The sequence below is a fragment of the Urocitellus parryii genome, chromosome 3 (assembly GCF_045843805.1).
Source record: "Urocitellus parryii isolate mUroPar1 chromosome 3, mUroPar1.hap1, whole genome shotgun sequence".
NCBI lineage: Eukaryota > Metazoa > Chordata > Mammalia > Rodentia > Sciuridae > Urocitellus > Urocitellus parryii.
Window position 1 is genome coordinate 154,699,309 of NC_135533.1, and position 24,140 is coordinate 154,723,448.

General features: G+C 46.0%; 2 protein-coding genes across 4 annotated transcripts in view; one reads left to right on the forward strand and one right to left on the reverse strand.

Moving 5' to 3' along the window:
• Positions 1 to 2,140: 2,140 nt before the first annotated feature.
• On the forward strand, positions 2,141 to 5,174 carry Derl3 (derlin 3). Of its 2 annotated transcripts, none has more exons than XM_026381250.2 (7): positions 2,141 to 2,276; positions 2,402 to 2,467; positions 2,556 to 2,629; positions 2,740 to 2,833; positions 3,208 to 3,403; positions 3,807 to 3,897; positions 4,017 to 5,174. In XM_026381250.2, the coding sequence occupies exons 1-7, from the start codon at positions 2,184 to 2,186 to the stop codon at positions 4,108 to 4,110; spliced, it is 708 nt and encodes a 235-aa protein (XP_026237035.1). In that variant the 5' UTR covers positions 2,141 to 2,183; the 3' UTR covers positions 4,111 to 5,174. The 2 variants fall into 2 exon arrangements, with proteins under 2 accessions (XP_026237035.1, XP_026237036.1); XM_026381251.2 differs by having other exon boundaries at positions 2,405 to 2,467.
• A 534-nt stretch (positions 5,175 to 5,708) lies between these two features.
• Smarcb1 (SWI/SNF related BAF chromatin remodeling complex subunit B1) overlaps positions 5,709 to 24,140 on the reverse strand; it is a 32,322-nt gene continuing 13,890 nt past the window's right edge. The window contains exons 6-9 of one of the 2 annotated variants that reach the window (XM_026381244.2): positions 19,407 to 19,573; positions 14,005 to 14,195; positions 6,966 to 7,097; positions 5,709 to 6,647 (exon numbers count right to left, since the gene is read on the reverse strand). In XM_026381244.2, the coding sequence (XP_026237029.1) occupies positions 6,608 to 6,647; positions 6,966 to 7,097; positions 14,005 to 14,195; positions 19,407 to 19,573 (530 nt within the window). In that variant the 3' untranslated portion in view covers positions 5,709 to 6,607. The remainder of the gene's footprint in view (positions 6,648 to 6,965; positions 7,098 to 14,004; positions 14,196 to 19,406; positions 19,574 to 24,140) is intronic. The other variant, XM_026381243.2, reaches the window with a different exon arrangement.

The following is a 24,140-nucleotide window of genomic DNA, read 5'->3' on the forward strand; positions in this document are numbered from 1 at the left end:
CGACATTATCTTGGGCCTGCATTTCTCCTGTAGTTAGCAGATAGTTAACATGATAGTAATATATCATGTTCATGTAGGCCCATGCAGGGGTACAGGTGCTTCTTGGAAAAAATAGCATGTGGAGAGTCAGCAAAAATGGGCCCATTTTATAGAATTATTCTCTTAACCTCATGTTCCCACCATCTTTATCTTTCTGTTCTCTAACAATGTCCCTAGGAAACCCTCTTTCACAGCCATATTTGGTCTGTGGGAAAAACCACCTCCACTGCTCCTGGATCCCCAGGTTCTATCCTGCCCAAGCCACCACTGTCACCTGAAGTGTCCCTCTGCTTACTGATTCCTCTGACAATCCACTGCCCTAAATTTTTATAAGTTATAAAATACATAAAGCATAAAATTTGTTCTGACCATTTTAAGGTATATAGTTAAATAGTATTATGTAGGTATTTTCACATTCATGTGTAACAATCACCATCATTCATCTCTAGAACTTTTCAGTTTTCTCAAACTGAAATTCTTTACCCATTGAACAACAGCTTCCCACTTCCCCTCTCATTTAAGTGAAATACTACAGTATTTGTCCTTTTGTACCTGTATAATTTCACTTAGCATAATGTCTTCAAGATGCAGAATTTCATTCCTTTAGGGCTGAATAATACTCCATTTTCGTATACACCACACTTTATCCATTCCCATGTTAATGGACACTTGGGTTGTTTCCACCTTTGGGCTGTTGTGAATATGCTAGAACATGGGTGTGAAAATAAATTACCGATTCAAGTTACTGCTTTCAATTCTCCTGGGTATGTACCCAGCAGAATTGCTGGGTCATATGGTAATTCTATTCTTAACTTTTGAGTAATAGCCATACTGTTTTTCTGTAGTAGCCACACCATTTTATATTCTCAGCAATAGCACACAAAATTTTCAATTTCTCTGTATCTTGGACAGCACTTGTCATTTTCTGTCTTCTTGTTTTGTTTGTATAACCATCCTAATGGGCTATTATTATTATTATTATTTTTGATATGGTTGATTTAACCCAAGGGCGCTTAACCATTGAGCCACATCCCCAGCCCTTTTTATTTTTTTTGAGATAGGTCTGGCTAAGTTGATGAGGCTGACTTTGTATCTTTCTGTCTTAGCCTCCCAAATAGCTGGGCTTAAAGGCCTGCGCCACCATGCCCAGCCTAATGGGCACTTTAAAAAAGTGACAATCACCTCCTCACAGAGGCTTCCCTGATCACCCCCACGTAGCTGGCAGGCCACCATCTGGTCACACCCCACATTTGTCTTATTTTCTATCAGCCATTATCTCTAGCTCATTAGCTGCTGTATCCCCAGCATTTAGAAGGGCAACTAATACACTGAACATGACAGTCGAATAACTGACTGTATGAAGTTTCTTTCTTCTATCAAAATATCAAGTCCCTCTCCATCTTATCCACTTGCTCTGCCCCGCTATCCTTGTTTCCCGCCTAAGGCCACAAGTCCCCCAAACTCAGCCCCTTCCCCAGAGAGCGGCCAGGAAGATTCCCAGCAGGGGCAAACAGAGGTTAGGGAACCCTGAACGTCTGGGGGAATTTGGACACGCTACCAAGCGCCTCCTTTGCTGCGGAGTAGGTGGCCCTGCCCCAGATTCTCACAGGGTAGAACACGCCAAGATCACTATGGGGGAGGCGGGGTAGGAGGGGGGACCGGGACTAACACCTCCGGACTTCTGGTCTCACCCACCCCCGTGGCTCCGCCCCTTTCCGGCCTCGCAGCACCTGGCTCTGGTCTTTTTCTCCCTTGAGGCGGTAATCCGAGCCCCGCCCCCATGGTGGCCTCGTGGTCCTTTGCTATTGGTTCTCCTCTAGAATATCTTGAAGAGGCCAGTTCCTCATTGGCCACACTTTCTCCCGCGCCGCCACTGCAGCCACAACAACCGACACGTGCTCAACCGTGTGGCTTATTCATTGGCTAGTCGTTCCGACCCGCCCACTTTTTCTTTTCCACTTCCAACTTCTCTCTTCCTCTTTCTATTGGCTTACCAATCCAGAGCCCCTCCCTCCAGCCCGGTTACTCCGCGGCTACCACCAGGATTGGCCAAAAGCAGGAGTTAGGCGGGGCTTGGAGGCGGGCTTCAGGGGTGGGTTAAAGAGCGCGCTTCGGGACTGGCTAAGCGTGCCGGAGAAGGTTCAATGGCTTGGCAGGGGCTGGCGGCCGAGTTTCTGCAGGTGCCGGCGGTGACGAGGGCCTACACCGCAGCCTGCGTACTCACCACAGCCGCCGTGGTGAGCAGACTGGGCGTCGCTATAGTTACTGACCCTGGAGGGGAACTAGGGGGTTTTAGGGAAGGTAGCCAGGGTTAACGGCGTGGATCCCGGGGACATCCCCTGATGTGCCCCTGGTTCCACAGCAGCTGGAGCTTCTCAGCCCCTTCCAGCTCTACTTCAACCCGCATCTAGTGTTCCGGAAGTTCCAGGTGAGGCCGCCGCGTCCCTTGCACCTGCCGGCCTGGCCCCACCTGCCCCATGCCTGACTACCCTTACTCCCCCCGCCACACCTCGTAGGTCTGGAGGCTTGTCACCAACTTCCTCTTCTTCGGGCCCCTAGGATTCAGCTTCTTCTTCAACATGCTCTTCGTGTATCCTATGTCGCAAGGATCTGGGCAGGGTATGGGGGCGGGGACCCCGGGCTGGGAGAGGGGAAACTGAGGCCAGGTTGGGGGTGGCACTTCCTATACAAACGCTGCAGGTTCCGTTACTGCCGTATGCTGGAGGAGGGCTCCTTTCGCGGCCGTACAGCTGACTTCGTCTTCATGTTTCTCTTCGGTGGCGTCCTGATGACAATATCCTTCCCACGGGCTCAGGAACCTCAAGCCACAACTCCTTGAGGTCTGGCCTATGTTGACTCTGGTGCTTGACGTGACCGCCTGGGGCCAAGGAGAGGGCACAGTCATTTACTTCAGTTTAGGATGTTATTTCGCTGCCACCTTAATTGGAAGGCCGGGTGGGGTGTTGGTAGCTCTGAGCCCTGAATGCAGGTATCCAGGAGAAATGGGCAGTGGTTGGAGCCTGGGATGAAGGGGATATTATCTTGATGGGGAATGAACAACAGCAACGAGGGAAGGGGATCCAGTGGAAGGACTCTGGGGGCTAAGGAAGTCAGAGAGACTCTGGATGTAGCTGAGACTTGTACCAAGTCACCTTGACTCTGGTCCAGCTGCTGGGACTTCTGGGTAGTCTTTTCTTCCTGGGCCAGGCCCTCATGGCCATGCTGGTGTATGTGTGGAGCCGTCGCAGCCCTGGGGTGAGAGTCAACTTCTTCGGCCTCCTCACCTTCCAGGCACCATTCCTGCCCTGGGCGCTCATGGGCTTTTCACTGCTGCTGGGCAACTCAATCCTTGTGGACCTGCTGGGTGAGCCTGCCTGTCCTTTCCACTGCCCCAGGTTGGCTGGTCCTTTCTGGACATGCTGCTCTGCCTCATGGCATCCTCTCCTACTTCTACTGGTCCTCTCAGCCACAGCCCTCCCAGCTCCTCAGTTCTTACAACCCCTCATGCGGCATCTTCAGGGTTGACCTGCTGATGCTTGAGTGGGTCCTGCTGGGGGAGGGATGGGTAGGTAAGGAAGAGTTCTTGCTCAATGGTTCATGCTCCCCTAGTGTTCACAGGCCCTCCTTTTCTTCCCGGGGTCCTGCCCACTTCTAGGCTCCTTAAGCCTGTCCCTGGGCTGGCAGTTTGTACAGGACATTGGGGGGTGCCCATGCTCTGAAGCCTGGGGTCACTCTGGGCCTCTGACATTCTGTGGCTTTCTCAACAGGGATTGCTGTGGGCCACATCTATTACTTCCTGGAGGATGTCTTCCCCAACCAGCCTGGAGGCAAGAGGCTGCTGCTGACTCCTGGCTTCTTGTGAGTGCTGGAGATGACTGCATACCCCTCTTTTCCCATTCCCTCCCTTCCCTTCAGGCAACTTCCACACCCTTGGGGACCTGTGCTGGCCTCAGCTCTCTGTGGATCCCTCCCCACAGGAAGCTGTTACTGGATGCCCCTGAAGAGGACCCCAATTATCTGCCCCTTCCTGAGGAGCAACCAAGACCCCATCAGCCACACCCACAGCAGTAAGCCCACCCTGGGCCAGTCTGACTCTTCTGGGATGCCTCCAACCTACCCCTAACCACTGCTTGCAGTAGAACCCATCCTGGAGTCTGGGGCCAGGATGAAAGGGCTCACCTGAATAAACAGCCTCTGGAAGCACAGCACTGGTGCCCCCTGTCTGAGCCAGCCACATCCTCTCATCCCTTTCCATGCCTGCCCTCTTTGCCCAAACTGAAGGTGGTAGGACAGGGGGCCCAGAGAAGGCAAACAATTTGCCCATGGATGCCCAGCAGAGCTTTGAGCTCACAAATGACAGACTCAGGGTTACTGTCCCAGCCCTATCAGTGCCTTGATGAAGTCTTAGGGCAAGTCCTATCTCCCTGGGCCTCTGTTCCCTGCTAATCAAGGGGGTTAGCTAGACCTTAGTGGCTGGGGCAGGACACAGCCTAGTCTGTGGTGTCTGTAGGCTCATGTCCACCTGGCCTTTCTCAACCTCACCAAAAAACCTCAACAAGTGGACCTCATTTTCCAGCAGGTGAACTGAAGGCTCTATGAGGTCAGGTGCAGAGTGCCAAGACTGTGTCTTCTGCCTCTTCTGTGACCCCAGAGCCTAGAAAACTTTTCCATTTGCAGAATCCTACGACTGGCTCAGACACAGACCTCTGGGGAATTCTGTCCCTACCATTTAGGCCGAGAATCTAGGTGAGCCTTCTCTGACCCCATATCTCCCCATATCCTCTGAATGTGTACATCAGATGCTGGCCAGGTTTCCTTGTTGCTGTATGCTTGCCCATCTTATTCGTGGATGCTCAGTACCATAGGGGCTTCTCCAGCCACAGGCAGTTAGTCATTACATTGTAATGAAACTATTCCTCATGAGTCTGACCTTAATTTTGTAGGAAAGTTGATAAAGTAGCAACTCTTGCATTAGGCTGTAGGTACTCAAAGGGTCCAGAAGCAGGTAGGACTTGGTGCACTAGTTCTTCCCAGGAAAGTGGGCCTTTCTGTCCAGCAGGGTAAGGCAGCTGGGGTTGTTTCTACCTCACCAGTTATAGTGACACAGGGCTGCCACCAGCCTCATGGAACCAGCAAACCCCTTAGCAATAGAGCTTGTTCATTTCCAGGCCAAATGGGCCTGGAATCTTGCACTTTGTTTATGGTCTCCCAGTAAAGCCTGTATGCCCTTGCTGTTTCTGGTGAATTCTACTCTTGGATAGGTTCTGCCAGAGGAGGTGAGAGGAGAGCTTTACTCAGGTCACAAGCTGCTCTCCTTCCCAGGAACAGTCATGCTCAAAGCCCCAATCCCTACTCAAGAGCTCTACCTCTGGCCTGCACAGGCTGAGGCTGAAAGCCAGGTTGCTTGGGGGCCCTATCATGTGCCCAGGGAAGACAACAGTCTCTGACCTGCCCCCAGCCCTGCCCTGACAAGGAGAGGACCTGCCAGCAGCCAAGGGTGGCAACTGCCCAGGTGGTTGGGGTCTGGGGTCATTGTTTTTAGTAAGACTGAAGCTATGTGCCCAGTTTGCCAAGCAGTGCTTGGCTCAGCAAAGAGACCCACATATGCCATCCTCATGGTGCCTAAGTCATTCTTTAGAATGGGTATAATTCCATGGTTACAGACAAGGTATGATACAATAGTCTCATCAGAAGCACAGTGGGGAGGGGGGGCTGTGAGTTGGGTCTCCTCTGTACACACCATATCAACCCTAAAAGCTAGCACTAGGCTAGGTATGTTACATTCCTCACAATAGGCCTGGCTCAGGCTACAGGTGTAGACAGACCCCAGTTTAATGTGTGCCCTGGAGTTGTTCACATAAAACGGGAGAGCCTGCACTTCTTTTCTAAGGCCAAGTGAAGACAGCAGGAGCAGGTATCACTGGAAGATAGCTGAGCCCCTCTCCCGAGCCACACAATCACACTTCTCCTTTCTCTTCCTCTATAAGGACATGCTGAGCATAAGTGTCCAATAAGAAGCTGGAAGGCTCAAAGAAAAGCATATTGGGCTCTGCCTCAATGGTCTTAGAGGGTGCTGGGGTATCTTGAAAGTGGAGTTCTGTTAACCTCCATCTGTCATCTACCTGGGAATTGGAGGCAGGGAAGGGTGAAGCTTGGCATGTCAGCCTAGGCCACACAACACCCTCTTCCTCTAAGTCTGCTTGGTCCTACTCCTGGCTCTCCTATTATTTTTATGCCAAGACACTGAAGAAACTGAACATGACCTATTGCCTTTTATTTAAAAAGTGTTGCTAGCCCTGCTTGGGGCTCCTATACAAAAACAAAACAACCCAAAACGAAGCTTCTTCCTGACCCCAGACACTGGGGGAGGGTGTTGGGAGGACAGGACTGGGGCTCAGCAAATGGAATGTGTGCTGGGGGAGGGCACCTGGAGGCCTCCCACCTCTGCAGCCCACCCCACCCCCTGTCCCTTGGGATGGCACCGGGTTGTCTCCTTGCCAGAAGAGGAAGGAGAGAGGCAGTCCAATCTTCTGAGATGCTCCGTGGGAGCCAAGCACCGATGGGCTGGTCACCAGGCTGGGGCAGTATTGGCAAGACGTCTCATCCGCCTAGAGGAGGGGAGGGGATGGTCAACTGGGGCTAGTTCCAGCTCCCAGCCTTCTCTTGGCTTTGCCTGTCTGCTATGCCCGCCTCTCCAGGAACCCTGAAATCTGCTCTGGCTATGGTCAGATCTGACTGGAAATTTTGCTTTTATTCTCTTCTGGGGAACCCATCCTGGGGGACAGAAGAGGTCTCAACACCCAGGAACCTTCCTCTAGCAACATAGGTTGCTTCCAGAGCCCACAGATCACAGGGGAAAAGAGGTGGCTTGCCCCTGCCTAGATAATGGTTCCTGTGAACAGAACTGGGGCACAGGGGCAGGATACCTTGTGTTCCTGTCCTGGTCTCGGATCTTTTTTTCCATTTCAGCATCAGTCAGGGTCTCCAGCAGCGGGCACCACTGGTCAGCATCACCCGTGTTCCGGATAGCAATCTCCACCGTGGGTAAGGGATTCTCACTGGGGAGGGGAGGCAGTGAAAGGAACAATGGTCAATTCACAGAATAGGGAAGTCCCCAGAAACCATTGTTCTCCCATACCCCAGCCCTCCAAGAGGTGGCCAGCGCACAGCATAAAAGAGTAGGCCTTTTCTTACTTCTCACTTGCCTCTGCTACTAGGCCCACACAGGGGCCAAGACCCATTTCTGTGTCCTCACTCCTCACAGCAGCATTGCTGATAGGGGAAGCTGGGGGATACGCCTGTCACCTGAACCTCAAGGGAGCTGCTGGAGACACCAGGGCCTCCCCCAGCAATAAAAGCCCCACGACCCAGCAGCCTCTCTTCAAAGTCAACTCTCAACAGTTCCTTTGCTTCCTCACCATCACTGTCTGAGAGACTGGGAAGGGGGCTGTGGAAGTAATTTCCACTGACAGAAAAGTGTGGACTAGGCCAGGCTACTGTCACTGGACCATAGCTGGAAGTCCGAGGCCCGTTTGTCCTACTCTGTCCAGTGCAGTAACTCATCAGAACCCACTGATCAAGGAGACAGCATGGAGGGTGGAAGGAGGAGGCCTCTGCATCATTAACTGAGGGCTGCTGGTCTGGTCTGGTCTACTCGAGTGTTCTACCCACTTGCAGCTTAGCACACTTCATGGGGTCCACATTAAGCCCCAGAGAAACTAGCTTATTTGCTTACAGCCAGACAGTTGGCTGCCAGAACTGGAACCAGAAACCAAATCCTCGGACCATGCCCAACCCTATAATCCCTCAGAGAGCCCAGCTCCACCCTGAGGGGCTCCCTGTACCCTCCTCTGGCCAAGTGGGCACAGAAGTAGGGGTGGGGTCAGCATGGGCAAAGGTTAAGAGCGCACGGGGTTAGGCACATGGGAGCACTTGGAGAGGGAAAGGTATGGCTGAGCTGCTGTCTCACTGGGCTTTGGTTTTCAGATTTGCAACAGGAAGCTAAGAAGTTACTCACGTGTTGCGCTGAACCCCTGGCCTGGCAGAAAGACTCAGAAGAAAGCCCTAACCATAATCTTCTCCTTCCCTTCCTGGCCTTCCCCCTTGCTACTCTGGCCTTCTAGAGTTTTTTGCTCTCTCTAGCTGAGTGGTCTCCCTACCCTACTCTACCATAATCCTACCCACCCGAAGCCTGCCACTGTGCAGTGCCCATCAGCTTTAGGAGGAGAAAAAGGCAGGCAGGGTCCTAGGAGATGCCTGGCAGACACTAATGGCTAAAATAGAACAGATCCCTGGCAGGGCTGCTTGGGTTTTCATATAGAATATAGGAACAATATCTAGTGCTGTAAAGGGTTGTTGAAGGATTATCAACATTTTTTTTTTTTTTTTTTTTTTTTTGTGGTGCTAAAGATCTATCCCAGGGCTTCCCACATGCTAGGCAAGTGCTATACTACTGAGCTGAATCTCTAGCCCCAAGGATTATTATTATTAAAGTAGCCAACATCCCTCCATCAAGGAAACTTCGTAGGGGCCAGGCACCTTCTCAAATGGCCTCCCTGAAGGTGATATGATTGATCAGCTGCAGAGAAGCATTCCCCTAGGGCTGACTGCAGAGCCATGGCCCCTCACCAACACACCAGCCAACACACACCCTGCACTGGCAACCAAGGACCCATTATGGCCTGGGAAGGGCAGGCTGGGAGCCATTCTCCCTAGCTTGGAGAGGGGAGGGGAAGGTGTCTCAACGACCCTGGGCCCTCCTGCCTGGGTCCAGGGTGTTGTTTGAGGCTAGTACCACAGACCAGAGCTGCCCTAGCCCCAGAAGAAATGGGCCTGACCTCTTGCTGAAGCTTAGCCCATGGGGCCCATGAGACCTAGAGGCCAGGAAGCCTGAGCACATGCTGGTGACTCAGAGGCCTAGGACCTGGCAGCCCTCACCCTTGTGGTCCCCTAGGGCTAACTCCTCCTCAACAGCTTGGTTTGGCAATCCAGGAATAGTCTAGCCACAGACCCCAAACATCATCCCTCACCTCCAGGGCTCCTGGCTGTCTTCCTTAGGAGGGCAGACATGAAAGGCACCAAGCCCACGCTGAGGGAAGCAAAACATGTTTTCCTCAGAATTTAAACAAGAGCTGATGAGCAGACCCAGAGGCTTCTTTGTTTACCTCCCTTTACTCTGGGAAGATTCCACTCCAGTGGATTTATTCTAAAATAAGAATTGTTCCAGTCAACCATGTAAGGATGAGCCTGGAGGCGGCACTAGACTGTCTCAGGTTTGGGGGGACATGCAGGCAGAGAGATGCTTCCCTGAGTTCTAAGAAGTTTGGGCCCCTGGGAGACTCCCATTCCTCCTGAGAAAAATTCTGATTCATGGGCTTTCAGGCTGCCACGGACTCTGGATGTTCCTTTCATTCTAAAGTGTCCAGGTGGGGACGAAGACACCCAGACAGGAGGGCCTTGCCTGAGGTCATAGTGGGACTGATGTTCCTTGAGTAGCTTCAGGTTTATTTTCAATGTGATCTTACTTTTGTGACTTCATATAACAAAACAGGCTCTGAAGCTGGGCATGGTGGCACATGCCTGTAATCCCAGCTACTTGGGAGTTTGAAGCAGGCAGATTGTGAGTTTAAAGCCACCAAGCCACCAACCTGGGCAATTTAGTGAAACCCTTTCTCAAAAAAAAAAAAAAAAGAAAAAAGAAAAACTAAAACTAAACTACAATGGGCTGGGGATGTAGCTAGGTGGTAGAGTACTTTCCTAGCATGTAAGAGACTCTGGGTTCAGACCTAGGGGAAACCACAAAACAACAACAACAAAAAACAACCAGATAAGTTGAGAAGCATTATTATCCTCACTGTATAAATGAGACCTGAAGGGAAAATGAAGTGTCAATAGCTTTTCCATCAGCTGGGAAGGAGGAGACCAAATTCGATGTGACTCTTACAATTGCAACCAAGCTTCCTGGATGGGTGGGGAAAGGGCAGTCTTTCATCATGGTGCTGGGACAACAGACTGGATTAGGAATGGTTTCTTAGATATGACATGGTAATTACCAAGAACAGTGAAAAGACATACCTCAGAATAGGAAAAACCATACTAATCATGTCTGTTAAGGGACTTGTATCTAGACTATATAAAGAACTCTTATAATAATAAAAACCCAATCCAGTAGCTGGGCGTGGTGGTGCACACCTATGATCCCAGCAGCTTGGGAGGCTGAGGCAGTAGGATTGCAAGTTCAAAGCCAGCTTCAGCAAAAGCATGATGCTAAGCAACTTAGTGAGAGACCCTGTCTCTAAATAAAATACAAAATAAAATAAGGCTGTGGATATGGCTCAGTGGTTGAGTGGCCCCGAGTTCAGTCCCCAGTACCAAAAAATAAACAAAAACCCGGATCCAATTTAAAAACAGGTGAAGACTTGAATAAGCCATTTTCAAGTGGCCACTAATACATGACAAGATGTATTTTATTAGTTATTAGGGAAATGCAATTCCAATTACTTCACATCCACTAGAATGGCTATGATACAAAAAACTAAAGAAAGAAAAGACAGATAAGTGCTAGCAAGGATTTCGAGAAACTGGAACCCTCACATTGCTGGTGGGAATGTAAAATGGAGCAGCTACTTTGGAAAACAATCTGGCAATTCTTCAAAATGATAAAATAATAGGATAATACCATCTGATTCAGCATTTCTACTCATAAACATATATACCCAAGAAAATTGAAAACAAGTGATCAAACAAAAACTTATACATGAATGTTCTTAGCATTTTTCACAGTAGCAAAAAGTAGAAACAAACACCATAAGCCAATCAACTGATGAGTGGATAAATGAAAGGTAGTACAGCCATAAAATGAAACACTATTCAGCCATAAAGAATGAAGTTCTGATACATGTTACAACACCGATGATCCTTGAAAGTAGTATGCTAAGAAGCTAGTCATAAAAGACCAAATAGTGAATTACTCCATTTATAGTATGTGTCTAGAATTGGCAAATCCACTCATAGAAAGTAGAATAGTGGTTGCCCAGGTCTAAGACACTTGGAAAATGCAGGGAGTGACTGTTAAAGGGTATGGAGCTTTCTTTTGGGGTGTCCTAAAATTAACTGTGGTGATGACTTTGCAACTCTGTGAATATACTGAAAACCAGTGCCTTGTATACTTTAAATGAGTGAATCTGTAGCCTGTGAATTGTATCTTAATAAAGCTGTTATAAAAAAAAAAAAAAAAAAAAAAAAACCTCAGGGCTGGTGGGCAGAGCTTAGAGCTTCAGCATAACCTGAAGCAGGCCCTGTAGGGCACAGCAGGGTTGACAAGAGTCTCCCTGGGAGAACAGTTAAATTCCCACGAGGTGGGATGGGACAGTGGGTAGAATATGAGCTAGGGTCAGGAGACACAAGTTCTGGCTTCTAGCCTTGCCACAGTGAACTGCAGTTCTGCTCTTGGACTGTAAAGTCTAGGAACCCTTTAACAAAAGGTCCCCATCCAGTCCTTGCCAGGTCTCTTCCAATGTGGGGAGCATCCTCATTGCCCAGTTGAGACATGACACATAGGATGGCACAAATAGTCCTACCTGGTGCCAAAAGAGATGCTTGGAACACTTACTAGGCCCCCTGGCAGGCCACTATGGAGGGAATGTATGTTTAGCCAAGTCTTTAGCAGTCTGTCTTTAGTCCCAAGGGTTTGAAACCTGCACTAGAGACTGCTGCTGGACAGGGTCAATGCTCCTTAAAGGATCAGACAGAATCCTGAACTGCCTCAATAGGAGTTCCTCAACAGTGGTTCCTCTGGAGCCTCTCGGAACTGGACACAACTAGGAGTTTGGCAAGGAACTAAGGCTAATGGCTCAGGTCATGTGGTCTGAACAGAAGGGATGCTGCTGCACACTGGCCACCAAGGGAAAGGATGCCAGGAGGACCCATCAAGAGGCCCCAAAACTTCATCTCCTGAACCTTGACTTGGGCATTGGTGGCTGCCATATGACTGAGTGAAGGTCAACATCTTAGTATCTGGCTGTTGGGAGCAGCAAACCTGTCTGTCACCTGTACCTGTCAGTTGGGAAGGAGAATTCCAGCTTGACTGGTGCTTGTAGGAGGGGGTGCTTGGTGTTGCTGTCACTCCCAGGACCTGTGCAATGTCACAGGATTTCAAAGTTAACTCTACCTAGACTACTCTTGGGCCCATTGGATCCAATGGCCTTGGCTCCACAGGAGACACCATGACTGCACCCTCAGGCAGCCCTCCTGCAGGAATAGAGAGAAGTGGGCTAGACACCAGGGTTGATCCCCAATGTAGAAAACAAAACCACTTGGCAGAGCTGAAGGAGGGTCACCACAGGTGACAATGATGTGCATCTCCGCACAGCAAGCACTCAGCCTGAAGGGCTCAGCTGTTTCCAAGGTTAAAGGTATGCCTCATACCTTCTTTCTTGCTCAGATTTACGGGAAACCTTAAAAAAGACGCCTCTTGGGATATTCAAGAAAGTGAGCTAAGATTCAAACCTACTTAAAAGCTCCATGAATTGTCAAATCTTTGCAAAAAAAAATCTTTGCCCTTGATCCTCCTGTAGCATTTGAGTCTGTCTTCCCTGAGTGATCAGTGCAAATGAATGATGACAGTGTGAAGGGTGTAATCAACCCTCACACCTGTTTTGATGAAGTAATACTTGGTGGCAGCCCCACTCCAGACACCATTCCAATCAAAAAAGGCACTTAGAGGACAGATCAGAAATGATGGGGGTGGGGGGTGGCGTTGTGGCTCAGTGGTGAGCCACATGTAAGGCACTGGGTTCGATCCTCACCACCACATAAAATAAATAAAAGTATTGTGTTCATCTACTACTAAAAAAAAAAAGAAAGAAATGATGGGGCTTCTGTTCCTGCAGGCTTGAGGCAGGAGCCCTCAGACTTTCGGAGGCCACAAGCAGAGTCCACTGGCCTGAAAGGGGTTTTTATTTTTTGTGGGGGACGTACTGGGGATTGAACTCGGGCACTCAACCACTGAAGCCACATCTCCAGCCCTATTTGTATTTTATTTAGAGTCAGGGTCTCACTGAGTTGCTTAGTGCCTTGCCTTTGCTGAGGCTGGCTTTGAACTTGCGATCCTCCTTCCTCAGCCTCTTGAGCTACTGGGATTACAGGAGTATGCCACTGCGCTCAGCCTGGAAGGGTTGGTTTATTTATCTGGTGTTGGTGAGGGGTTGAAGGTTGTGTTCACACTTTCAGTTACTCAGCCAGCCTGATACTGCAGGCAGAGATCAGGTTGATGTTTTTTCCTCTTCAGTGGCACTCAGTATGGCACCTAGTCCTGCAGTATACTCACCAGGCAGAGATATCCAGAAAGAAGCTGCCAGAGGACTCCCTAATGCTTGTGAGAGGGGAGGGGCCTTGTTTTACAAAGATGAAGAGCATGGGGGGCTGTAGTTGTGGCTCAGTGGTACAGTGCTTGCTTAGCATGTGTGAGGCACTGGGTTCGATCCTTGGCACACATAAAAATAAATAAAATAAAGGTATAATGTCCATCTACAACTAAAAAACAAAAAACAAACGGAACATGGGCGGGGGCAACCCTGATAGAAGGAACAGGTTGGGACAGAATGCAGAGGGGACAGAATAGCACGACAGTTGGGGAGCAGCTGCTATGAGGATGGAGGATTGAGGGGCAAAAGATCTCAGGTGTGGTCCTAGGAGGATGTGGGGAAAATGGAAGTAAGGACGTCAGGTTCCCGCTGACAGAACTCTAATCTTTGCTAGGGACCCTATTAAGTGCCTCCAACATGCCTGTGACTGGTGAGTTCTGCTGAGATATGAGGCAGGGAAAGGTCAGAGCCGACAAACAGACCATGGCCAGGTCACTGAGAAGCTCAAGAAAGCTGTGAAAGCATTACAGCTCCCACAGAGAAGTATTTCCCCAAAGTGGTTAGAGATGCGAGAGAGGGAGAGAGGCATACACCATCCTACCTGAAGGCATAGGTCTTCTGATGCCAGCTCAGTTGTCCCCGGATGCTGTATGCGATGGTGGTGACAAACTCCCCGCCCAAGCCCAGCTCTGAGCACAACTTCAGGGCAAACTTCTCTGGTGAGTTCTCCTTCTCTGACATGTCCCACTCAAACTGGTCCACCAAGGAGATGTTTCCCACATGGATATTCAGCTGTGGCAAGAACCAAAGTGCAAAGTGAGAGCAGGCAGGACCGTCCTCAGCCTAGGAGGCTGTGAGGAAATGGGAACAGCTTGCTCTGGAGCCACGAGGCTTAGAGTGAACCCTGCCAACAACTCACAAGCTAAGAACTGGGCTAGCCTTTGTCCTTCCATTTCACCATCTGCAAAATGGGCTGACCCCACAAATGTTCCAAGGGGCTCTGGCCATCTCACTTTTTTTTTTTTTAAAGGTTTATTTTTCATCTTTCTTTATTTGTGCATGGTGGTAGGAATTGAACCTAGGGCCTCATGCATGCTAGGCAAGCACTCTGCCACTGAACTATATCCCCAGCCCCTTCACTTCACTTTTATTCATCTCCCTGGATCCTCATCATTCCTTTATCTGCTCTTTACCCTATGGCAATTGATTTTTATGTGATTTTGTTGACCAGAAAGGACTCAACTCAAATGTTACTGATCAGAAAACTGTCCCTGAGCCTGTCTTAAATCATCATCTATGCCCAAATTCTGTTGCTTTATAGAGCTTACTCCTCTTGGAAATAATTTTGCCAAACATGTCACAGATGCATTTACACCTGTGCCAATGTGGCAAGGCAAGAGGTAGCCTGGAAATGCAACAGAGGCAACAGCCAGTTCCTCCCATGTTCCCCCTACAGACCCCTCACAGCATGTGACACATAGCCAAAGGTATCCAGGCCTAGGTGTGCAGTTGGAAGTTTTCACAAGTGGATGCCCAGGAAGCCAACACTCAGATCCAGAAAAAACAGCCCTGGGCTTCAGAAGCATTTACCAATGTCCGCCCCCTCCCTCAGATTAGTTCTACCTATTCTAAAACTGAACATTACTGAACAACACAGGATGGACCCTCTGGGGTCTGGCTTTGTTCCCTCAGCATTTTGCCTGTAAGATTCCAGTAGGGGGCTAGAACCCTCCCTCATCACTGCCCAATGCTCCACTGGGTGAGCAGGCCACAGTGCACCTGCCCATTCTCCCTGCTGTCCTTTAGTTTTTAAGACCAAGACTTGAGTGGGCAGATGAGCAAGAGGCATGGCCAGTAAATAGCCCTTATGACCCAGTCCACCCAGAGACTTCTACCTTTCTTCAGAGAAACAAGGGAACTCCAAACCCTGACCATGTTCATGAAGCCCTGAACCTTTGAGCCCTTTGCACCACTCTGTACTAACTAGAATGTTCTCTGTATCTGGGCAATACCAGATACTTTTCAGCACTCTGGCCTCAGCTAAAGACCCAACTCCTGAGACCTCTCCTCCCCACCAGTCCTTTTCCACACCTTCCTCTCCTGTTTCTTCACAGCACTTAAGGACTCTGAGACCATCTCAGTCATCTGCTTGTTTTCTATTTCTCTGCCATCCCATGAACTCCTGGAATCCTCAGTACAAGCTTGAGGGCATTTTGAGAAACAACCAGTCCTTGTGACAGAACTGGCAAGGAGAGGGAGGAAGCTGTGGTGCAGAGCTGCAGTAACCCACACAAGGCACATAGCTGGGTAGTGTAGGCTGCAGTCAAAGCCCCTGAGGCCTTTCCTGTCTCCATGCTGCACCATGCCTGGCAATCAACCCAGGTTTCTGGAATAGAACTGGAGCTGCATGTTCCCAACTGGAATCCAATTCTGGGCAAACCATATAAGCGCTCGGACAGGAAAGAACATCCAGCAGCAGGCAGCTCACAGAAACACTGAAGTGGGAACTGACTGGATCACAGGTACATTGTTTACATCCAAGAAGCTGCACCACCCCAGGCTGATGGACTATGTTGCCCGTTCCTGCTATTTAGTCACTAATCCACTTGTTTATCCAAAATTACAGAAAAAGCTATCCTGGGGTCAGGGAGAGACAGACATTAAGTGGGTTGACCGAGTAAATACATGGTATGTCAGCACTAAATGCTAGACCAGGGAGGGAAACAAGAGAGAGGTTAGAAAATTGAGCCAGCTGTACTAGTCAGGTTAGAAAGGGCTCTCAGGGATAAAACAAGTGAATGAACCCAGAGAGCAGGCAATGTGGTTCCCTGGGAGCAGGGGTCCCAGGCAGGGGACAGGGTAATGCAAAGGTCTGAGGAAACAAGGCCCAGAAACTTGAAAACAAAAACAACAAAAAAACAAAAACAGGGATGAAATAGGAGAGAAGATGAGAATGGCAAGGGGCCAGGGCCTAGGCTAAGAAGGGATAAAGGGTTGTCAGTAGGGCTCAGCTTACACAGAGGGAGCTGTGGAGCTTCTGGAAAATTCTGAGTAGAGGAGACATTGATGATACTAATGGGTGGTGAGAAACAGCTGGACTCCACGTGGGTTCAAAGAGACTAAGCTGATTTAGGATCCTCCAAGCAGGCATGTGACAGAACCAGGCTTCGACCTGTGTCTATCTTACCCTGGAATTGAATGGATCCAAAGCAGGCCAGGTTCCCTGGTAAAGGTAGCCAGGCCTGGGCATTGGTCCTGGCATTGCCAAGATCATATGTAAAAGGCTGCTTAGAACTAAGTCACTACTTTCGCAGGAAAAAAGACATTTTCAAGTGCTACTCTTCCTATCCTCCATCAAAGAAGTCTGTCCTCAAAGAAAAACCCAGATGTAATGAGAAATCCAAAGTGTGACCCTCAGTTCCTCACCTGCCAGATGGGTCACCACCTCAGGGGTCAAGTTGCCCACAAGGCTTCTAGCCTGAAAAACAAAGCACTATTCCAAGAAACACAAGCTCCTCTGAGCCAGCTGTATATTCCCTGTGGTACCCAGTCTGATCCCGGTACTGGTGGGTCCTCTTGCCACTCATCCAGAAGGCAAGACGGGAAGAAACCTGACCTGGGGATGGTCTCCCAACAGCCTACCAGCAAATGCCGTCTCACACTTGAGATTATAACTAAATCAGAGGGTTGCTGGGAAAGCTTCTGCTTAGGGGGATCAGGTATTGGGCCCTGAAGGACCTGTAGCTGCTGGACAATTTTCTGTATGGTTGCTTCAAGGTAACAACAACAACAACAAAAACTAAACCTGGTATTCAGAATGAGAAAAATACCAGGGAAACTGGCTAGATATGTAATGTCAGACTCACCAGCAACCTGCATGTGGCTGCTCCCATCTGGAATCAGATGGTTGAGCAGGGCTAACCTTCATGGCCTCATCCTCACCATAGTTGTAAGACAAGGCACAGGTACATAACAGAACCCTGTCCTCTAGAGCCAAAAGGCTGTGCTTAAAGACACAAGTGAAGCAAAACATATTGTAGCCCAGTTTATCTCTATTAAGACATGATACTTTATTTATGGAAAACCTTAAAGACTTCACACACACACACACACACACACACACACACACTAATGAATGAATGCAAAGTAGCAAGATACAACATACAAAACCAGTTGCCTTTCTATACACTTACAACACTCTGAAAAGGAAAGTAAGGAAACAATTCAATTAAAATTAGCATCAAGAATAAGAAGATACATCGAATTAGCTTAAAGAAAGGGATGAAAGACTTGTACACTTAAAAAGTATAAGACATGGCTGAAAGAAATGAAAGAAGGCATAAATCAATGGGAAGAAGTCCCATGTTCATGGTCAGAAGAATTGATATTGGTAAGATTTCAATAGTACTCTAAATGCTTATAGATTCAGTGCAAACCTTATCAAAATTCCAATTTTTTCCCCACAAAAATAGAAAAAAAAATCTATCTTGAAATTGGAATCTAAGGGACATTGAAACAACCAAAACAATATTGAAAAAGAAGAATGATACTGGAAGAAGTCCCATCCTAATTTCAAAATTTACTACAAAGCTACAATAATCAAAACAATGTGGTACTGAAATAAAGACAGACATATAGACCAATGGAAGAGAATGGACAGTCCAGAAATAAGCCCTCACATATATGATCAAATTTGACAAGTGTGCCAAGAACATTCAGTGGAGAAAGGACAGTCTTTTTTAATAAATGTTGCGGGAAAACTAGATATCTACATGCAGAAGAATGAAATCGGACTCTTACCTAGTATTATATATAAAAATGAACACAAAATGGATGAAAAGTTACAAAGAAGTCGTTCAGTTGTAAAGCACATGCCTAGCATATGCAGATCCGTAGGTACAATCCCAAGTACTGAGAAAAACAAAACAAACCCAGATGAAAGATCTAAATGTTAAGAATCAATACTACTAGCTGAAAACAGAGAAGGAAACATTTGTGACATTGGATCTGGCTGAGATTCTGAGATATGATGAGACCAAAAGTACAAGCAACAAATGAAAATTAGTCAAATTGATGTCATCAAAATTCAACTTTGGGGCTGGGAATGTATCTCAGTATTAGAACACTTGCCTAGCATGTCTGGAGCTCTGGGTTCAATCCCAAGCAAGGCAAATAAATAAATAAATAAATAAACTTTTATACATCAAAGGACACTATCACAGAGTAGAAAGGCAACCCACAGAATGGGATAAAATATTTACAAATTACGTATCTGATAAGGGATTGATATCCTTGATATTCAAAATAGAGAACTTATTAAGCTCAGCAAAAACCCAGTTTGAAACAGGTAAAGGATTTGATAGAACTCTTGTACAGTGTTGGTTGGAATGTAAATTGGTAAAACTGCAATGAAAAAAGTTTGGTGGTCCTTCAAAATATCTTTAAAATATTAAAAATAGATTACCATAAGATCCAGCAATTCTACTTGTGGGTATGTAACCCAAAGAATTGAGAGCAGGAACATAGACACATATGCACATTTGTTCATAGCAGCATTATTCACAATAGCCAGAATATGGAAGCAACCCAAGTGCCCACTGATGGATGAATGAATAAGCAAAATGTGTTATATATGTGCAGTGAAGTACTACTGAGTCTTAAATTATCTCTGGACTTGGCCCAATCCACCAGATGATTGCCCACTTTACCAAGAGCTTCCTGCTCTGCCCACAGGCAGCCTTCATCTCCTTTGAACCAGACTTTGCTCAGTGCCTGGTAGTATTAGAGCAACATCACCTGAATCTGCCTAGAATGTGATACCTTAATCTGAGAGGTCAGCCTGCCCCTGCCTGGAGAAACAGAATCATGTGTTGTCTGAAAGATCGCTCCCAGAAGCCCTGTCCCATAGCAAAGAACCCAAAGATAGGCTTTTGCCAAGACCTTAATGTACACTCAGCACCCTACAATACACTTCCCTTCAGCCCAGGATAAGGAGTCACCTACCTTGATGATGACACGCTGGTCAGATTGATCCTCCAAGATGCTGTCTGTCGGGTAGGACTCGATCTGCTGTCTGATGGCAGAGGCAATGGCTGGTACAAACGTGAGTGGGTTCAAATCCAAATCATCACATAGGATTTCTGAAAACATCTCAGGGGTCATGAGTTTCTCTGAAATCAATGGAGTACGAAGGCATCACAACAGACTATAGGGCTTCATCTCACCGTTCAAACTTAGCCTCCTGGGGACTCTCCATCTCTGCTAAACCTCCCTGAATCCAGATGTGGATGATTAGAGAACTGAGGGGGACCCCCAGGACACTGGGAGTGGAAGACAAAGCACATAAGTATCCTTCCTTTTTGGCCCTCATCCAGCAAATATTTCTTCCTCCATGTCCCTGGGGCTTTCTCCCAGGGATAACAACTTATAAAACCAGAGTATAATCTCACAACCAGGAACCTGGTATAGTCAAGATCTAGAACATTTCCATCACCATCGGGATCCCTAATGTTGCCCTTTTGTAACCACCTCCCCACCCTCTCCTCAATCCCTAGCAACCACTAATCTCCATTTCTATAATTTTTGTTATTTCAAGAATGTTATATAAATGGAATCATATTGTATATAACCTTTGGGGATCACCTTTTTGTGTGTGTTACGGTGAATTAAACCCAGGGGCACCTTACCATTGAGCTATATCCCCAATGTTATTTTTTTCAAACAAGGTGTTGCTAAGTTATCTAGGCTGGCTTTCAACTGCCTCAGCTTCCCTATTTGCTGGAATTACAGGTTTTTGAGTGCCACCATACCTGGCTGGGGATTACATTTTTTTCACTCAACAAAATTCTCTGGAGATATATCCAGGTTGTCATTTCCTTTTTATTGTCAGGTAGCATTACATGGTATGGAGGGATCACATTTTATTTATTCAACCACTGAAGGACATCAGGTCTGTTTTCACTTTCTGGCTATTATGAATGAAGCCACTATGAACATTCATGTGTAGGCTTTAGCATAAACTTTATTCTCCTCTTGCAAAACCGATTTAGCTTTTTAGTTCCTTTGACTTTCAATAGAAATTTTAGGATAATCTTGTCAAAACAAAAATCTTGCTAGGATTTTCAGAGGAATTGCATTAAACTTCTATATAAATTTAGCAAGAATTGACATCTTGAGTCTTTTATCAATGAACACCGTATGTCTCTCTGCTTAGATTTTTAAAATTTGCTTTCATCAGTGTTTTATAAAGATTTCTGGCATACAAGACATATATATATATATTTACTCCTAAAATATTCTTTTTGCTATTGAGTAATTATAAATGGTAATTATAGTAGACCATGTTTTGTTGCTATAAAAAAACAACAGAGGGGGCTGGGGTTGTGGCTCAGAGCACTTGCCTAGCACGTGTGAGGCACTGGGTTCAATTCTTCAATTTAAAAAAAAATAAAGTTCATTGACAACTAAACAAAATATATATGAAAAAAAAAGAGGCTGTGAAGATATTATTAAAAAAAGAGGTTTATTTAGCTCTGTGTCAGAGGTACAAGAGCATGGCACCTGCTTCTGCTCAACTCTGCTGAGAGCCTTATGATGGACGGCCAATGGTGGGAGTGTTTGTAGAAGGGATCACATGGCCAGAGACCAGGAAGGAGCTAATCTTGCTCTTTTATAATAACCCAGTCTCAAGGGAATTAATTCATTCTATGAGACCAGCATTAGTCCCTTCCAAGAGCAGCACCCCCATGACCTAATCACCTTCCATTAACCCCACCTATTAAAGCTCCAGCACCCCAATACTGCAACATTGAGGGTCACACTTCCCACACATGAACTGTGGGGCAACAAATCACATCCAAACCATGGCAGTAATATATTTTTAAATATATTTAAAATATTTTAAATTTCAGTGTCAACATGTTTTTTAAATACAATCAATTTTTATATTTATCTTATATATCCTCTGATCTTGATGACCTTAACTATTAGTTCTAAGTGTTTTTTTACAGACCCTTTGCGATTTTCAACATATACAATCATATCATCTTGTAAATAGGGTCAGTTTTATGTTTTCCTTTCTGATCTGTATGGCTTTTCTTTCCTTTTCTTGCCTTCTTGTACTAGCAAGAACTTCCAGCATTATGCTAAGTAAGAGTAGTGACAGCAGATATCCTGGCCTTGTCCTTGATTTTAGACAAAGAATTCAGTGTTTTGTTGTTGTTGTTTGTTTTGTTTTGGTACTGGGGATTGAATTCAGGGACACGTGACCACTGAGCCACATCTCCAGCCCTATTTTGAATTTTATTTAGAGACAGGGTCTTGCTGAGTTGCTTAGTGCCTTGATGTCTCTGAGGCTGGCTTTGAACTCACAATCCTCCTGCCTCAGGCTCCAGAGCCACTGGGATTACTGGAGTGCACCAGGGCAGCCAGCCAGCTTTTTGTTTTTGTTTCAGTAGATGCTCTTCATCAAATAGAGGAAGGTTCCTACTATTCTTAATTTTCTGACAGCTTTTATCATGATCAGATGTTGAATCTATCAAATGTTTTTCTGCATCAATTGATATGATCACATGATTTTTCTTTAGTCTGTTAATACACTGAATCCATCTTTGCATACCTGGAGTAAACCTCTTTACTGGGATTTTTTTTTTTTTTTTTTTTTTTTTGGCAGTGCTGGGAATCAGAGACTTGAACATGCTAGATAAGTACACTAATGAGCTATAAACCCAGGCCTTTTAGGAGGTTTTTTTTTCCTGTGTGTGTGTGTATGGGGAATACCAGGGATTGAACTCAGGGGCACTCACCACTGAGTAACATCCCCAGCCCTATTTTGTATTTTATTTAGAGACAGGGTCTCACTGAATTGCTTAGTACCTTGCTTTATAGCTGAGACTGGCTTTGAACTTGCAATCCTCCTCAGCCTCCAGAGCTGCTGGGATTACAGGTGTGTGTCACCGTGCCTGGCCTTTTAGGATCTTTTAAATTACAAATTCTTTTTCCTTAATGGTTATAGGGCAGTTCAAATTATCTATGATATTGGGTGAACTGGGGTAGTTTGTGTTTTGCAAGGATTTGATCATTTTTGTGCAAGCTTTGAGTTTATATGTGTGTACAACTGTAGTATTTCCTTTCTTTTGATATCTGCAAGGTCTGTACTAATGTATTTCATTCCTGATATTGGTAATTCATATTTCTCTTAAGTCTTGCTAGAAGTTACCAATTTTAATGATCTTTCAAAATATCAGCTATTTCATGAATTTTCTCTATTTTTTTCTACATTTCAATGATTTCTGCCCTATTACATCCCTTTTTTCCCCTTGCTTTTGTTTTATTTGCTTTTCTCAGTTCTTTTTTTTTTTTTTTTTTTTTTTTTTTTGTGATGCTGGGAATTGAACCCAGGGCTTTGGGCATGTGAGGCAACACTCTATCAATTAGCTATATCCCCAGCTGCTTTTCTCAGTTCTTAAGATGGGAACTTAGAATTCTGATTTGAAGTTTTTCCTGTCTTCTATTATATGCACTAGTGCTTAAGATTATCCTCAGAGCCCTATTTTAGTTGAATTCCACAAATTTGGTATGTTGTATTTTTATTTCTAATCCATGAATTAATGAAGCATGAATTATTTAGAAGTATGTTGTTTAATTTGTAAATTTGGAGAACACATTCTATATGGTTTCAAATCTCTTATTAAATTTGTTAGGGTTTATTACATGTGATAGGTTTATATGACATATATTTCATTGGCACTTAAAAAGAATGCATATTCAGCTGTATTGGAGTGTACTATCCATGCTCAACAAATTCTGTCATGATGGTGTTTTCAGGTTCTTATATAATCTTGCTGATTTTCTTTACATCTGTTCTATCAGTTGCTGAGAGAGGGCTATTGAAATCTCCAATATAATTGTGGATTTTTTCCTTTCAGTTTTGTTTTTGCTTTATATTTTCAAAGTAAATAAATATAACTAAAAACACAGCAATTCAACAGCAATTTTAGCATCTTAACCACCAGTGATTTTATTTTTTTGGCACTGGGGATTGAACCCAGGGGCACTTAGCCACTGAGCCACACCCCTAGCCCTTTTTTGTATTTTATTTAGAGACAGGATCTCACTAAGTTGCTTACTGCCTCACTAAATTGCTGAGAATGGCTTTGAACTCGCAATCCTCATGCCTCAGGTTCCCAAGCTGATTACAGGCATGTGCCACTGCACCCAGCTATGGCTCTTTTTTTTTTTTTTTTTTTTTGTTCTCCTTCTTAGTTGTCACTGGACTTTGCTTATTTATATGTAGTGCTCAGAATCAAACCCAGTACCTCAAACATGCTAGGCAAGTGCTCTACCACCGAGCCATAACCCTAGCCCTGGCTATGGCTCTAATATATACTACATAGCACCCAACGCAGAGGAAGAGTCTGCAGGACACTATTTTGGTTCTCCACATAGTTATACTAAATTACCTTCAGTGTTTATTGTATTTTACATGAGGACTCCTATGAAGAACAGCCCAGTGAAACTTGTGGGGACACAGATTGATGCTGCTTTTCATTATGTAATACTGTATCTTTTCCAAGGGTCATGGGGAAAGTTTCTCCTGGACTTAAGTACTATTTGTGATACTGTTTCTTCTGAAACAAAGGCTGCTTCTACTCTTGACCATACTGAGAATTGTGAAACTGATCATTCATGTATGTTTCCATCTATTTCTAAAGACCTGAGAGCAATACCAACATCTCA